The 16548-nt window shown below is 37.7% G+C and overlaps 1 protein-coding gene across 3 annotated transcripts in view; it reads right to left on the bottom strand.

Moving 5' to 3' along the window:
* Nucleotides 1-16548, bottom strand: part of otog (otogelin) — a 44343-nt gene that overhangs the window by 12756 nt on the left and 15039 nt on the right. For all 3 annotated transcript variants that reach the window (XM_056269887.1, XM_056269888.1, XM_056269889.1), the window contains exons 18-35: nucleotides 16406-16530; nucleotides 16114-16326; nucleotides 15377-15542; nucleotides 14080-14154; nucleotides 13847-13890; nucleotides 11797-11962; nucleotides 5306-5413; nucleotides 4901-5039; nucleotides 4643-4777; nucleotides 4181-4324; nucleotides 3928-4047; nucleotides 2977-3093; nucleotides 2714-2870; nucleotides 2268-2294; nucleotides 1983-2150; nucleotides 728-1006; nucleotides 504-621; nucleotides 326-405 (exon numbers count right to left, since the gene is read on the bottom strand). In XM_056269887.1, the coding sequence (XP_056125862.1) occupies nucleotides 326-405; nucleotides 504-621; nucleotides 728-1006; nucleotides 1983-2150; nucleotides 2268-2294; nucleotides 2714-2870; nucleotides 2977-3093; nucleotides 3928-4047; nucleotides 4181-4324; nucleotides 4643-4777; nucleotides 4901-5039; nucleotides 5306-5413; nucleotides 11797-11962; nucleotides 13847-13890; nucleotides 14080-14154; nucleotides 15377-15542; nucleotides 16114-16326; nucleotides 16406-16530 (2381 nt within the window). The remainder of the gene's footprint in view (nucleotides 1-325; nucleotides 406-503; nucleotides 622-727; nucleotides 1007-1982; nucleotides 2151-2267; nucleotides 2295-2713; nucleotides 2871-2976; nucleotides 3094-3927; nucleotides 4048-4180; nucleotides 4325-4642; nucleotides 4778-4900; nucleotides 5040-5305; nucleotides 5414-11796; nucleotides 11963-13846; nucleotides 13891-14079; nucleotides 14155-15376; nucleotides 15543-16113; nucleotides 16327-16405; nucleotides 16531-16548) is intronic.

Genomic DNA, 16548 nt, shown 5'->3' with positions numbered 1-16548 from the left:
TAAACTGATATAGCTAACTGTGTTATGTAAAGGTAGCTAAACTGGAGCTTGAATTTACTATGGTAATAAAAATAAAATATTATTTTTACATTGCTCCATTGATAATTAGTGGTCTGACTAGTGGTCTGTTTTACTCAAAGATTGTTAGCATTAGAGCTAGTTGAAATAGCATTTACAAACCTGTCACTACCTCATTTGACAATGATTATAGAAGTAAATCCTGAACTTAGCTATAGCATTAATCTCATTACAATAAAAATAGTATTGACAGTGTTTTTGTTTTACACCAGATTTAGCAATAGAAGAAGCACAAATAGTAGCTTACAGTCCTCCATATAGACACATCTGTGAGTGACCTCATCTAAAACCATGTGACTTGGACACTGAGGCAGGCATCCCTCAACCCTATAGAAAGGTGCATGACAGCCACATCACTTAACCATACACTTAAACAAGTTAGATACTTGTAGATATTTGCATAAATCAAATGTGTGTGCTCTTACTTCAGGATGCTGGCACAGCTCAGACCTGAAGGGTCACTGCATGTCCTGAAGCACGGACTCACACATGATTCATACCTCCACTGACATCGAGGACCCATTGGATAGTATGGTATGCCACCTGTAGTAAAAATAATGATTTGGGAAAAAATGGGGTAAGCAAGTGATAGGCCTAATGTTTCTTTGTGATTTTGAGCAAGTTTGCACATATGTTGCCACATGCTGACCTGTCAGTTTGAAAAGAGTAGCTCGGCGGTATCGATCTGAGTGACTGTATTTCATGAGCTGGAGTCTGGACAGCATGAAATGCAGAAAAAACCCTGGCTTTGCCAGGGACTCCAGCGAATCAAAGCTGGAGATCCAGGTGTCTCTATGAAGAACAAATGTAGCTGCATCCCAGAATGCCTCAGTTTCTTCCCACTTCTGCAGTCCCAGCTGCCCACTGCGCTCTGCTTTTAAGAAGTAGTTGGGTCTGTCTGCCGCCTCAAATGACACCAGGGATGAGTCTGCAGCATTAACAACATTATCAACTGTATATACATAGATGATGTATAAGAAAATATATACATCATTTGTTTAAGAAAATAAGTTGGAGGTTTGTTTTATAACATTTTTAGATTTTGTCTAAAAATGTGCATGGTGTACTGTATATTTTTCACTTAAAGTCCCCCCTGTTGTGAAAATCAAGCTTTTAATGTTGTTTATATGTCTATGTGATGTTTTTAATATGCTTTAAAGGGTTAGTTCACAGACAGAACCGGAAGACAATACAATGCTGAATAAAGTCGTAGTTTTTGTTGTTTTTGGACCAAAATGTATTTTCGATGCTTCAAAACATTCTAACTAACCCACTGATGTCACATGAACTACTTTGATGATGTCTTTATTTCCTTTCTGGACAAGGACAGTATACCGTACATACATTTTCAATGGAGAGACAGAAAACTCTCGGACTAAATCTAAAATATCTTAAACTGTGTTCCGAAGATGAACGGAGGTCTTACGGGCTTGGGACGACATGAGGGTGAGTCATTAATGACATAATTTTAATTTTTGGGTGAACTAACCCTTTAAGACAAACCATGTGCAAATTCATGTGTCACCACCATTGCTGAGTATTTTCTCCTTAAAACTGCAGTGAACCAAAGACAGGATCAAAAACACGGTTTGAAATCGCTGGTGTTTCTTACGTCGCAAACTACCTTGTAACCAATCACGTCAACTTGTGATTGTCAACGAGTGGATCTCTTACCTGGTGTGAGTGAGTGGGAGCGGCGCTAATTTGCATAATCATAGAATCACATATACTAAATGAGGCAAGGGTGTAGAGTTACATTCAAGCTTTTTTAAGGAAGAAAAAAAAACGTTTAAATATGTAATATTGGTGATCAAAGATGAGTTTTAAGGGATAAAATTAGTGACTACAGGGGGACTTTGAGCATTTTTATATGTTGATTGTGTGCTTTTGACTGACTGACTAACCATGTGTTCTGGCTTTGCTGATGCCTGGCGTCATCATGAACAGCGTCAGGATCTCATCAGTACTGGCCATTTCTCTTTTTGGGAACACCAGTCCAGTTGTCTTATTGGCTGCCAACATTGTTCCTCTCTCTCTGTAGGTCAAAAGCTTCAGTGGCCCTTTCCCTAAAGCTATGAACATGTGCATTCCCACACACAATTGTAAAAATTATAACAATATATAATATAATATATAATATGTATCAGGCATGTACGAATATTATAATCATCACAATATTACAGATGTACCTTTGTTGTAGTATTCACAGTCATAAGCTGTAAGAGGAAGAAGATAGTATTACTCATTATAAATAAACTCAAAAATAAAGCATACGATGAAAAACTGTAGTATATATCACTCAGTTCCCTTTCCTTGTGTGTTCATGTGTGTTTATTCAGTTATTAGCTATTAGGGTCCAATTCTCACTAAACTACGACTTTCGCCTTAATAAACTCCCAATTACTGCTTATTAATAGTTAGTAAGGTAGTTGTTAAGTTTATTGGGTAGGATCAAGGGATGTAGAATATGGTAATGCAGAATAAGACATTAATATATGCTTTATGAGTACTAATAAACAGCCAATATCCTAGTAATATACATGCAAATAAGCAACTAGTTAATAGTGAGAATTGGACCCTAAACTAAAGTGTTACCATTATTATTAAAATGACTGATGTTAGGAATATCACTTACGGCAGACAGAAGGGGAGCGCCAATCAATGGCGACTCCCTTTTGACAGCAGCGGTGAGAATATGCTGCAACACTTGTGCAGAAACACTCACAGTCTCCTCCACGGTTGCAGCCACAGGTGTCCACCAGGCAGTTCATATAGAACCATGTGACATCTACCTATAGAGCATGAAAAACCTTTAAACACAGAGACCCTATCTCACTCACATGTACATTTCGACTTGATGTGAATTTGAGCATTAATATTCAGAGGTGATCAACTTACCACAGGGTGGCAGACTTGGAACACTTCACTGAGCAAAATCCCACACTGTCTTTTTGCAAAGGGCTCTCGAAGAGGATTCAGATTGCAGGGGTGCCTTATATCAGGACTGTTCACACACTGATGGGACATGCACGTCACACATACAGACAGTCATACTACAGTGTTTGATTTGCAGCTACCGCCAGATTTGAGACATTCAGAAGGGCAAAATCAAATGTTTAGTCATCTACAAACAATTTGTATGAAATAAAAGTGAGTACTTATGTTTTGCATACACTACAAGTTAAAAGTTTGGAATACTTAAGATTTTTTTTATGTTTTTCAAAGACTTCTCTTATGCTCACAAGGTGCATTTATGTATTTGATCAAAAACAGTAATATTTTGAAATATTATTACAATTTGAAATAAATGTTTTCTATTTGAATATATTTTAAAATGTAATGTATTCCTGTGTTGAATTTTCAGCAACCATTAATCCAGTCTTGGTTCTTCAGAAACCTTTCTAAAATGTAAATTTGTTAATTTCTTATTACATTTTCACTTAAATTTCTTATCAATATTAAAAACAATTGTGCTGCTTAATATTTTTGTGAAAACAGTTATACACTATAATTTAAAAGTTTTGCGTAAGTAAGATTTTTTTAAATCAAATTTATACTTTTTAATTCAGCAAGGATGTATATTAGAATGATTTCTGAAGGATCTGAAGTAATGACTGCTGAAAATTCAGCTTGGCCTTTAGGAATAAACTACATTTTAATATTCAATTAGAAAACACTTATTTTAAATTGTAATAATATTTCACAATATTCCTATTTTTACTGTACTTTTTGATCCAATAAATGCAGCCTTGGTAAGCATAAGAGACATATTTCAAAAACACACAAAACAATCGTAAATATTCCAAACATTTGATTGGTGTTGTATGTGTGTTTATCTGTTTGTCATGCCTCTGCTGCTGTCCAGCTGTTGCCAAACTCCTGTGGTGTTGATGAGTCGATGTTCTCTGGTGTTCTCATTTCATTCGCTGTCTTCTGATCAAAGTTCCCACAAAGACCAGTAAGCTTGCCCTAAAAATATCATGAACACACAAATACAAACTTGTAAGGTACCGGTAATCAAAATTCTGCAAATTAACGATTTGCTACTCAAAACTACAAGTTGACACCAGCAACACATTCACCTCTTTGTGTGTGTTTTTACCTGCCAGCGTGGTCCAGCTTGTATATGTACGGTGGTTTTTCTGTCCCACAGCACTGTGAGGTCTTCCCCAAGCAGATGCACAATGGTGTAGTATCCGGCTTGCCAGATATATACTCTCTGCCTGTCAATCACACTGGATGGATTCTGCACATGAACCAGATTATCATTATCATTTCATTTCATTTCATTTCATTTCACCACTATGATGCAATTGCATTATCATTCCTTCCTTGCATTAGAAATATATTTCTCCAAAGTATATTCAACAATACCCAGGGGCGTAGGAACGACCTGAAAGTGGGTGGGGCATATTATAAACCTCATGAATAATTATTAGAGCATCAACTGTAGGCATTGCTTTTTAATTCTAGCATAATTAGAATATGTCTATGTGTAACAATAGTAAGGTTTTATAACCAGTTATGGAGAGAGTGAATGAGACTCTTGAATGAGTTCACTTACAGGTGTGCCGGTGTCATCATCCAACACAATGAAGGAACGACCCACAGAGATGAGGAGAGATTTCCTACAGATCACGCCACTCTCAAAGCAGTCAATATTTTCTGCTGTGACAGTCATCATTGCATCTAACGAGCTCTAACACACACACAGGAGCACACATTAGTATTCAACTACAATACGTATGCAAACACATGCAATCATTTTGTCTTTTGATAAGAGTGAGTTATGGGATATCTGGATCTATTGCTCAAAGCTCACCTTGACTAAGTACACCTTGCATGCCCCAATATAATCAAAGAGGAACCCATCAAACGTTCGGTAGTGTCGATCTCCATAAGTAGTGCACATTGATGGACATGGGCGAAACTCACACTGGAACGTGCCATGTTGACACACACTGCAAAACATTCACATTCAGATCCTAGAAACAGTTTCACTACACATTTCCTCTAGTTTCTACGACATTTTATGTCTGTAACAAATTTGGAAAATGTCACTGTGTTACGTATAATTGTTTTCCTAGCATTCTTAATCTAAATCAATGAATTTAACACAATTCAAGTGACCACATGATCTTTGATATAAGTTGAAAATGTAGTATAGCAGCTGACTGGTGTAAAGACATGAATGAAATGCACAGAATGTGACTTAATGTAATCTCACCACTGATGGCATGGGGACGATACTCTGTCTCCTGGATAATATTCTTTCCCTTTCCACAAACACGGACATGCACGTGGCTCAAAACACTCATCACCATGCTTGAGGAGCCTGAAATACACAGATGCACATACTGAAACAGCGCACAGAATGCATGTGTAAATGGATCTGAGTACATGTAGTGTATGTGAGTCCAGAAGCCATGCAAGTCTTATGCAGGAACTCTGAAGATTCTGCCTGAGACAAGAATATTTGGATGGGTGGAGGGAGGGATGAAAGAAAAATCTAACTGGTCACATGAGAAAAACAGCCGATTCTCATTCTCACAGATTCAAAGAGCTTCTCTCTCTCTCACTCTGTCTCTGATAAAGATCTTGTAATATTGCAGTGAATCATTTCCATTGGCCCGAGGGTCTCTGAGAGTTCCCAGCACACTGTCTGTTAGAACTGAGTAAACTTACACCCCAGATAGACAGGCGTTAACAGCTCTCTTTATCCCACAGCCAGCACGCTGGATCACTTACTTCCATCAAAGAATGTGTGATCACCTGCTCCTGTTCTGCATGCATTAATTGAGAGTCAGAGAGATGGATCCATAACTAAATAATCACACACTCCATTGCTCACCAATTATCTTCATGCACCAGTGATGCTGTTCTCTCTCTGTACAAAGCAGACTTGAGAAAATAAAACCATGGCTCAAACAAAAACTCTGAGGGCTGAAATTACAGAAAAACTGAAAAAAAAGGTTAAAATAATTGTTTTCAAATGAATTGCGGGATGAGTAAACTGAAATGCCTTATGTTGTATTGAGCACAAGTGATGGGATATAATTTCATATTTCATTAATACGGGTGGCAGTCATTAAAACACACTGATTGTCAAATCTTATATAAAAATTGGATTCAAAGCTGTTTAAATTCTGAAAACATGGAGAATTATGAACACAAACAGACATTTCGCCACATTTAGAATCAGTATATCATAATGTGGATCAAGGATTTCAGGCAAGATGATATTCTCAGACGATATTCCCAGTTTCCCTTGATTAGGGTTAGAACTAATCTCTGCAGAGCAGTGGTCCCTCCAGGACCGGATCTGAGGAACCCTGGTCTATGAGCATGGTTTCACAAATACCCGCAGTACATACATATTTACATAAACCCATGCAACACATAAACAACTGCATGCTGACACTCATTATCACAAACTTCACAGATTTCCTCCAAGCAAATCTCACAAAAATTGAACAGAGGGAATATTACTGAAAAACAACTGACTGAAGGCTTATCACAGTCTGATATCTTGAGTACTGTTGAATATTATTTAGTTCAACTTTTATGTTTTGTCTAAGTACTGTCAGAAATATATCAGAAATATTCACTCATTTATATCTCCTCATTGACAACAACTACATTAATCAGTTAAACAGATCACAAAATCTGTCTATGAAATGAAAACCAAAACTCACAATATTGAAGCAGATAATTCAGTTCAAACAAGGTCAAAGTTTTTGGTAAAACCTGAAGTGCATGGGAATAAAAGTGAATAGAAATGAAAGCAAAATCTCTGGATGAACATACAATGAGCACCATGACCATCAAAAGGCTTCAGGGAGTTAAACACACTTTAGAGACTCAACTGCGGCATCATTTTCACTGTGAGAGCTCTAACCTCAGACCCAGTGAGATGCATTACACTAAAGAAGAGGTAGAGGTCATCTGCATCGATCCCTGACCTTAACCCTTAACCCTAAACCTGACCCTAACCCTAAGAGAGAAAACAATTGTTTAGAAAACATCTGTATTCACACAAGCTGAAGGTCTGCAGCAGAGCACAGCAAAAGCAGAGAAACATAAAGATGGCTTTCTTTTCTTATAGTTTCCTTTCTTTTCGTCTTGACAAATGAAAAAGTGCTGATTTTGAAGTATGGACTACAGGAATGTCTTTAAGCAGCTTATCAGTAATTTGATCCAGCTGTGCACCTGTTTACTGTGTAAATAAGCATCGCAGCCATTAACCACTTTGCTTGAGGGGTGGAGGAGGGGGTAATTATTCCCTCTCGTTAGTGCAGGAATTCCCCTGCTTACAAAAACACTCCTATACCTGCTGCTCCCATGAGAGACAGGGGTATCAGCATCACCCTTAGCTTAATGGACAGAGAGAAACAGAGTGAAAGTAAGACTATGCTGAAACATCTTCAACAAACTTTAAAGTTACAGAAAAAGTTCCACTAACCAGTAACCAATCTGGGGTGTGTCTCCCCAAAGCATCATTAGCCAACTTCTGTCGTTATCAACATAGCTCAATGATTTATCGTTTCCTGAAATCATAGTTCCATTGGCAAACCGCATCTCAAACTTATGGGGTTGGAACTAGGTTCTTCTAGCTTTGGTTAGAAGCATAGTTTCTTGTTAGAATGACATAAATAGATCATGCTCTTAAGAATAATAAGCAAGCTAACATCCAGTTCATTCCTTTAAAATATAAATACATTTCAGTCTATATATTTTAGCATGTGTATGCGCATGTGCATAAATGTGTAAGGGAACCCTAGAGCATGATGTAAGAGGGAAGCCTCGAACTCCAGGGAATAACAATAGTAAAGTAGTCTTTAGATGCCATGTTTGTTATACAGCAGTTGACGTCATTAACGTAACTAAAGACATAACTAAAGTGAGAACTTTAGTGCAAGACTACAAAGTAGAAGCACAGCTGACAGAGGTGACCATGTATAATAGACAGAAAGATGAAAACCCTGTCTTCAGTAATTAGCAAACTAATTTTCTGGGCATGAACAGGTGCACTGAGGAATTCATCCTGCATGTAAGATCTAGCTCACATATCAAACACAGCTTACACACACACATACAACACACACACACACACACACACACACAATACACACAAATACAATGTATATTGTTGGTAGTGAGACATTGCTCTCTGAATAAGACAGGATGTGACTGTGTATGTGTGTGTCTGTGTGTGGAACAGTATGGCTGCTGGAAATTCCCTGGAAAAGGTCAAGAGTGTCAAGAGGCTCATGACAGTGTTCCACGGGGCAAACAATCAAATACTTTACATTCTGCCTTTTACAGTCACTTTAGGTGCTTTCAAATGTATAAAAGCAGATTGACAATCAGCAATGTATTCTACATCTCTTTTTAAGCTTATCTTTGCTAAATATGTTGAAATATTCAATGGTTCACAGTTACTTGAGACACAGAACAATATGTACAAACAAAAATTCTGCATGTGTAAGGTGATGTTCAGTCCAATACAGCCCTCCATCTGCATTACAAAAAAAAATTCGGCCACAGTATATTTGCTCTGTTTTCCAGTACAAATATCTAAACATTTATAGATCAAGATACATGATAAATGACTTTGTTAACAGGATATAATATGATTTCGACACACCTGTTGTGGACATTCCTTTGCTAATTTACATATAACATCCTGCTGCTACTGCACTGCTCCACGATAATGATGTTAGACCACACGTACTGTATGACGCATTTCGTCATTTCCAGACTTATCAATAATATCATCACTACTTCTCATTGTGGCATAAGGGGCCTTTGTGCCATATTTACACCAGCCCAGATGCCAAACTATCGAGTTGCAGGAATTTATTAAAGACTCATGACAGAATCTCAGCCATGATATTTCTTTCCCATGATACTCTTGTGTAACTGTTTTCTGTTTAAAAGGTCAATAAGTCAGACGAATGTGAATCACACACACACACACTCAGCCATCTAAAATATCACATCCCCTCTGTGTGCAGTGGAGACTCTAGTTGCTCTCCAGATACATCCGTGACCTCACAGCCCTTTCACTACGTGACTGATGAATGTTCATGAGAGTGTTTCCCTTTGTATTGAGAGTATTAGATTGCCTTTGTAATTCAGAATTAGTGAGATCTGAGCATTAACAAACAAAGTGTTATACTCATTCCAACTAAAAATCTAAATGAAAATCTATAATAATAAACTTTAAAAAATATATTATTTTAATCAAAATTGTAACAGGAAAAACAACTGTCATAATATAATTTGAGAACTGTTATATATTTTGAGATTAAATGAATCTCAAACCTTAATAGTTGAAACCATTTAACACAAATATTAAGAAGAAAATGTTCAGCAGACACTTTCTGCAAAAACCAAATGTGAGCTGCTTAAAGGGATAGTTCGCCCAAAAATGAAAATTCTGTCATCATTGACTCACCCTCCAAACATGTATGAATTTCTTTCTTCTGCTGAACACAAGGTATTTTAAAGAATGTCAGTAACCAAACAGTTGATGGGCCCCATTGACTTCCATAGTATTTTTTTCCTACTATGGAAGTCAATGGGGCCCATCAACTTGAGGGTGAGTAAATGATGACAGAATTTTCACTTTGGGGTAAACTATCCCTTTAAAATCTCACAGATCAAAAATCTTTCACAAATAAACTAAAAAAATATATAACATGGCATATTCCCAGACTCTCTGTTGCTGGTTGTGGTGTTGGTAAGAGGATAACTGAGACGAGGTCGTATCATGCTGTTATGGCTGAGGATGGCTTTAGGAAGTTAAGCTTGTGATATGGCACTTAACCTCAGTTTGCTTGTGTAGACACTGGCATTAAATGTATCAGATGACAAAAATCCATCTATAGAGCAAGAGTCGTGCTCTCTGAGGCCCCTTTAGTGGGAACGTGACGTGAGGGGGAAAAAAAGAAGGGGAAGTGAAGTTGAGCTACAAAGAACTCTTTTCACCTGCCGTAGACAGCAGCAAAGGTTCCCACTGAGTCAGTGGAGACCCTTTAACTGATCTGTATCGACATCATCACCTGCTCCGACAGACACCATCCGAGTGAGACCTCAGCATGTAGAGCAAAATGTCATCAGTCCGTAAAAGTGCGCCTGGGGGGCTTGTGTACTTCTGCAAATCTACATTACATTGCTTGGTATGTCAACAGTCTGCATCTGCCAGTGAAAGGGGGTTTGATTCAATATTTGAATAGAATTTAATTTAATTAAGAACACTATTCCAGCCAGATTAGCTAAAAATCCCAATGTATGCATGTGTAATGGAAATGAGTAGTTCTTGACGCTACTCAAGCGATTCCACCCAGTAAGCTTAGCCATGGATCACTGCCTCATCACACACGTAAATACACAGCCATTCACCAATTAAATCCTCCACATCACACACAACCACGGAAACATCTAACCTTTAAAAATATAAAAAATATACTACCAAAATAGATGAGGAATAAACATACTCTGGTACATTTAAAGAGTCCTCAGTGTCTGTAAAAGTGTTTAAATTGGCTAAAATGCAACTGGAAGTCATTGAATATGACACCAAAAGCAATCACATTAGAACTCAGTAAAGGGATAGCTATTTGATTTGTTAAAACGGTTACATTTACACTTTGCCACATAAAGATGTCTCCGCAAAAAGAATATAAATCCGATCTTCAATTCCCATGCTATATGCATATTTTAATGGTGTTCACGTCAATGAAAGTAACAGATAGGCACTGCATTTTATTTATCATCAGCTAATTTCAAGATCAAAGACCGCAATAGGAGCGATGCATTTACACTTGTCCAGTTTTGGTTGGAATGCGTCTCAGACCACTTGCTGAAGTGGTTTGAGCTAGCGGATTTAAAACCATCTCGAAAGCATTTGGAAGGGCATTTACACCTGGTCTTCTAATGATCGGATAGCTATCCGCTCAGAGAAAACGCATGAAGTGACCAGTTGTAAACAGGCCTTTCACTTACAATAAAGTACCATGATAGTCCCGTGTTTTTTTTAAACTGGTGTGCCTTCAAATAAAATTCAATCAAAAGCATGTATAACATATATCAAATTCGTACAACAAGATACACTTATCAATATGTGCATTGGATTCAATGGACACTGAAGCAAGAGTCCATCGAAGATACAGTACTTGTATCTTTCATCTTAATGGAGCAAAACCATATTTTGAAAAGAGGCTCTAAACGTGTCATTGTGGGTCCCTTTTGATTGTTTATAGGACATTAGGCTTTTAATTTATGTATTTTTGTTTTCTCTGTGATGATTGGGTGAGCTCTGAAATGGACAACAATTGGGACAATTTTTCAGAAATCATTCTAATATGCTGATTTGATGCATTAGTAGTAGAAGTAGTTTAGTAGTAGAAGAAACATTATGCATTTCTTATTGCTGAAAACAGTCATGCTGCTTAATGTTTTTTGTGGAAACTGTGATCATTTTTTTTCAGGATTCTTTGATGTATATAAACTGATCCCAAACTTTTAAATGGTAGTGTATGGGACTGACTTTAAATTCTAGAAGTTTCATGTTGATTCTTGTCTCTTGCCTACTGTCATTTGTAAATATTGCAAAGCTCCAGTTGCCACTGGTTTTTGAATATGGTCCACCCCAGTATGTTTTTGTAAGTGATAACAAATACCAAGAATGCAAACATCAAAGACTCCACTCACCCTGCGGGACAAACACAGCCAGGAACGCACGGCTCATGAGTGGAGCAGGTGAGGTTCAGCAAATACGACTCACAGGTCTGTTCACAGGCTAAACCTTTACTGGCCGAAGGGCCGTCTACTCGGTTCCCGCAGTCCTCATAAAACTGTCCTGGTGGGCACAGGGTATCTGAGAGAGAGGAGAGAAAGACAACGCACACTGAACTCAAGGGGCCGGTTGCACCAGCTGGACGTACACCTGGTTGTAAGACTAGGCTGGACGTAAAACGCGTATTAAGTCCTGCGTAAAATTAATACCTGTTGCACCATCTAGGCATAGCTCACATCTGAGACTAAATCTTACGCCTTAAATCTTAAATATTACTAGTCAAAGGTAGGTGTAAATTGAAAAGTCTTGACTCTTTCGGACTATTGATTTTAATAAAGACACGGAACTCCAATTTAACAGCAAAACGTAACGAACCTGCCTCACTCACTTTCGTTTTCAACAACAACGTATATCTATTCAGGGAACCCCCCATATAAAACACAATGGAAAAAAAAACTACATGAGAAATTGCTTAATAACTTAAGAGCTTTAACTAAAAATATACACAAGCTTAAGAGAAATTATTCTGATAAAAGTGTTTTCCAACACGAAAAAGATTAATTTCATCTCTGTGAATTAATTGTTACTGTGGACGTGAACTGTAATGTTAATTCACGCAGGATAGGCTATACCTATAGCAATCGTTAAGATGGGTGTCTCTACTGCACACTGCACTGCCGACACAGGTAACAGCTGACCTAACAAAATTTCTGTATGTAATTATGTTAGAAATATTACAAACATATATCTGGGGTTATTGGTAGAAACTGTATACCATTCATTTTGCACGGAGGGACAGTAGGCTTGGAAATAATTGTACTTCACATCTTTAAGTCCATTCACAGCAAGCCAGCCAATCATTTAAATAAAGTTACTGTACTAAAAAGAACAATATTATTCAACACATAACAGTTACAAAACAAATGTGAATTACTGTAAGCTACAATGTGAATTAAGTTGTATGCACATTAAAAACACATAAATCTCTATTGAGATTTCAGAATGAGTGCTTTGACATTTGCAGAAAGCTTAGGCCTGTACACTCGCTCACATTTTTAATACGCAGGGACAATTCCTGACTTTAAATAAAGAACTATTTACATGCTTAGGACATTTGCATTTTACAGGGAGTTCAGATATAAACACGATGACTTGTTAGGTAATGTTTACGCACTGAAATCAGATGCTCTGGCTTCACTTGTTATAATGTCATGAGCAAGTCAGTTCTTTATTAATAGCAAAGTTAGAATGGCATCTTAATATTGTCAGGATTCTGTCCTCTATCCTTGTTTTATTCTAGTCCTGAGGCAGGATCATGACAGACTCATGTTTTGGGTGCGAACACATGGCCTGTTGTTTGGGCTCTTGTTCTCCTCGTTCAGTCCTTATTGTTTCATCAGTGTCATCTGTGCCCTTGTGATTATCTCCCTTATATAATCTTCTTGTGGTTGTTACTCGGTGCTTGTTCGTTTTGTATCCTGTCTGTGAGTAATCCAGTCTAGTGTATTGTTAAGTCAAGTTTATTGTCAGAATTGCTGTATGTTCATTGTCAAGTTTGGCGTCTAGTCTTGTCAGTGTTTATTTTGCCTTGTCAATGTTCGTTTGCCCCCTTGTGGGTTTTTGTTTCTGTTTATCAAATAAACTGTGTTTATAGAATACTGTCTGCGCTTGGGTTCATATCTGAAAACCGTGGCAAATATAACTGCGGTAGAATGTGTCAGCGTGGACGTGCATCATCTATGCTGGGCGTAATTGCGCCTGGTCATAGTTTTAGTTGTAAATCGCTATCGGAAGGCTGGACGTAGCTAAGCCCAGTGTAGAGCTTACACAACTTTTTTACGTCCAGGTAGTGCAACCGGCCCCAGCACTATAGATATGCAAATGTAAACAAACTGCAAACACTGGAGACATTCAATGAGTTTTACACTTGTAAACGAAATCAGGATGCTGAAATACAACACTCACCAATAATTGAGCTCTGGGAAACGAGTTTTCCACCTTGGCAAATTCTGTTGATGTTAAAAAAGATTTTAACGGATGTGAGGCAGTGAGTGTATTCTACTGGGCTGCTGTGATATACAGAGATAAAACATTATGCCCTGACAAAAAATGACTTTTTATTAGGAATGTGAAATAATGGAAAGTGATATAATGAATAGTGTGGTGATGTTTAATATGAGTGAATAAGGCAATCTTACTGTACACCTGATGATGTCATGATCACATCTCCAGGAGAGTAGTCAGCACCGAGAAAACTGCATGGACACTCACTCCTGTACCACAATATATAAAAAAGTATTCGACTCAGAACCAATTTATGTTATATCATATGCAAGGAAAAATTTTTAGTTAACTATAACACAGTGTCCTAACCTAACATTGTCAAAAGTGACACATGACACATGACAGCACAGCCAATCACAAGACATTGGATGCTTAATAAGTGAGGATGAACATAGTGGATTCACCCTGTGTGATTTAAGCAAAAAAAAAAATATAATTCTCTCAGAGCTGTTTAAAAGAGTTGAACTAATATTGGCTGGGTTAGAGGTGAGAGACTACAGGCCACAGTGCAGCGGTTGAGTCTATAGTAGAGAAAGAGGCAAAAGTCCCCCTCTATCACACCCCTGATTTTCTCTCAGCCTCTGCCAGCGTGAGTGCTGTAACTCTAGTACACGCTGAGTATGTGGCAGTGGGACACGGGACATTTAAGGGAAGTGAACCCTTGTGAGGGTGATGAGGCTAAAAGCGTTATACAACACCCGAGGTTGTTGGGCCCATAACATTTTACAGCCTGCTTAAAAGAGGACTGCAAATAACTTCACTCTTACACACACTAAATAACTCAATCTAGGTCACAGTCACAAAGCTAATGTTAAAAAAAATGAGGAGGGCTTTGAGTTAGGAAATTTTGCATATTTATTCATTTCATGAGGTCATATAATGCCTTTAATTTGAGTGAGTTAAAGGTAAACAAGCTTGTCGGAGCCATAGCCTTGTGATCATATCACAGTAGCGCTTTGGGCGACCCGAGTCCTTTCCCGATCCCATTGCTTCCTGTCTCCTTTACACTGTTCAATCCAAAAAAGACCAAAACAATAACTTAAAAAAAAAGGTAAAGCCTGGACATTAGCTCTACTACATAAAAAATATATATATATATATTCTTTACATAACAGAAGTGTATAGAAGAAAAGGTAGAGTTGAGGTGGTGGTAGTGGGGAGAGAGCAGTTTTTGTGTTGAGATTGACAGAATTAGATGATTGTGGTTCTCATGAAGTTTAATTTGGAACTCCATTTAATTCTCAAATGTAATGGAACAACACTTTGAAAACAGTTGTAAAGGGATAGTTCATTAAAAATCAAAATTCTGTCATTATTACTCATGTTGTTCCAAATGTAAAAATCTTTTTGAAGCAGTTCATAGCCAAGCACCAAAAAAAAGCACTATAAAGTACCATAAAGTAGTTCATATGACTATATTTTAACTTTTACCGTGGCACACAGGTGTGTGTATGCATGTTGAAGTATGTTCCTTCCGGGCACACACAACCTTCCTCACACTCATCTCCACACGGCTGTGGAAGGGACAGAAACAGGCAGCGGTGTTGACATGAAGACACGCAGACTCCATACTCCATAGTAGACGGACACGAGACGGCTGCAAAAACAGTTACACACAGGCCAGACACATACACATTTTATTCTCATGCACAATGGAAATGTGAATGCGCTAGTGATTATCTAGGTTCTGAGGTTCATGTACACTACCATTTAAAAAAATAAATTCATCAAGGATGCATTGAAATGATCAAAATGTTACATTGTTGCAAAAAATTCTCTCTCAAATAAATGAATTTTGAAACTTTTGAATGCAGAACACAATTGTTGATGATAATAATAAGATAAAAATATAATATCAATAAGATAATAAAAATTATAACATTGATAATAATAAGAAATGTTTCTTAAGCACCAAATCAGCATTAGAAAGATTTCTGAAGGATCATGTGACACTGAAGACTGGAGTAATGACTGCTGAAAAATTCAGCTTTGCCATCACAGGAACAAATTATGAATATATTATATTAATATTGAATATTAATATATTCAAACAGAAAACAGATATTTTAAATTGTAATATTTTTATATAATTAAAGTTTTTATCAAATAAATGCATGCAGCCTTTGTCAGCATAAGAGATTTAAAAAAAAAGTATGTGTTAGACTCACCACACTCAGGCAGGTGTGAGCGGAACTCAATAATGACACCGTGTCTCCTGCAGGTGCGAGCGTAGTGAGCGAGGATGGAGCACAGGCACGGTGCTCCACATTTGCAGACGTCTGCACGACACTGTAGCTGAAAAGCCACCGGACTCACATACTCATGACAGGCAGAAAACACCTCTTGCGTCAGCACGTCACACTTCTCAACTGCATAAGAGGCTGAAATCGCACAAAAAGACATTCAAGCCAAGCAGCCTAAAAAGGCGCTAGGTTATGCATAACAAGATGAATGTGTCACCTGCTTGTTGGTGTGTGTCACAAGGATCAAGTTGGGGTAAGCTGGGCCGTGGCACACACGCTGAAGACACACGCCATGCATTTCCAAACAAGTATGGCGTGCTTTCAATCATGCCAGAGGGTGCACTAGAGTAACGCATAAAC

Source organism: Rhinichthys klamathensis, unplaced genomic scaffold (assembly GCF_029890125.1).
Source record: "Rhinichthys klamathensis goyatoka isolate OS25496 unplaced genomic scaffold, OSU_Roscu_1.1 h1tg000292l_1, whole genome shotgun sequence".
In the NCBI taxonomy this organism is placed as follows: domain Eukaryota; kingdom Metazoa; phylum Chordata; class Actinopteri; order Cypriniformes; family Leuciscidae; genus Rhinichthys; species Rhinichthys klamathensis.
Note: the sequence above shows the minus strand (reverse complement) of the source record. Positions and strands in the feature narration are given on the sequence as shown.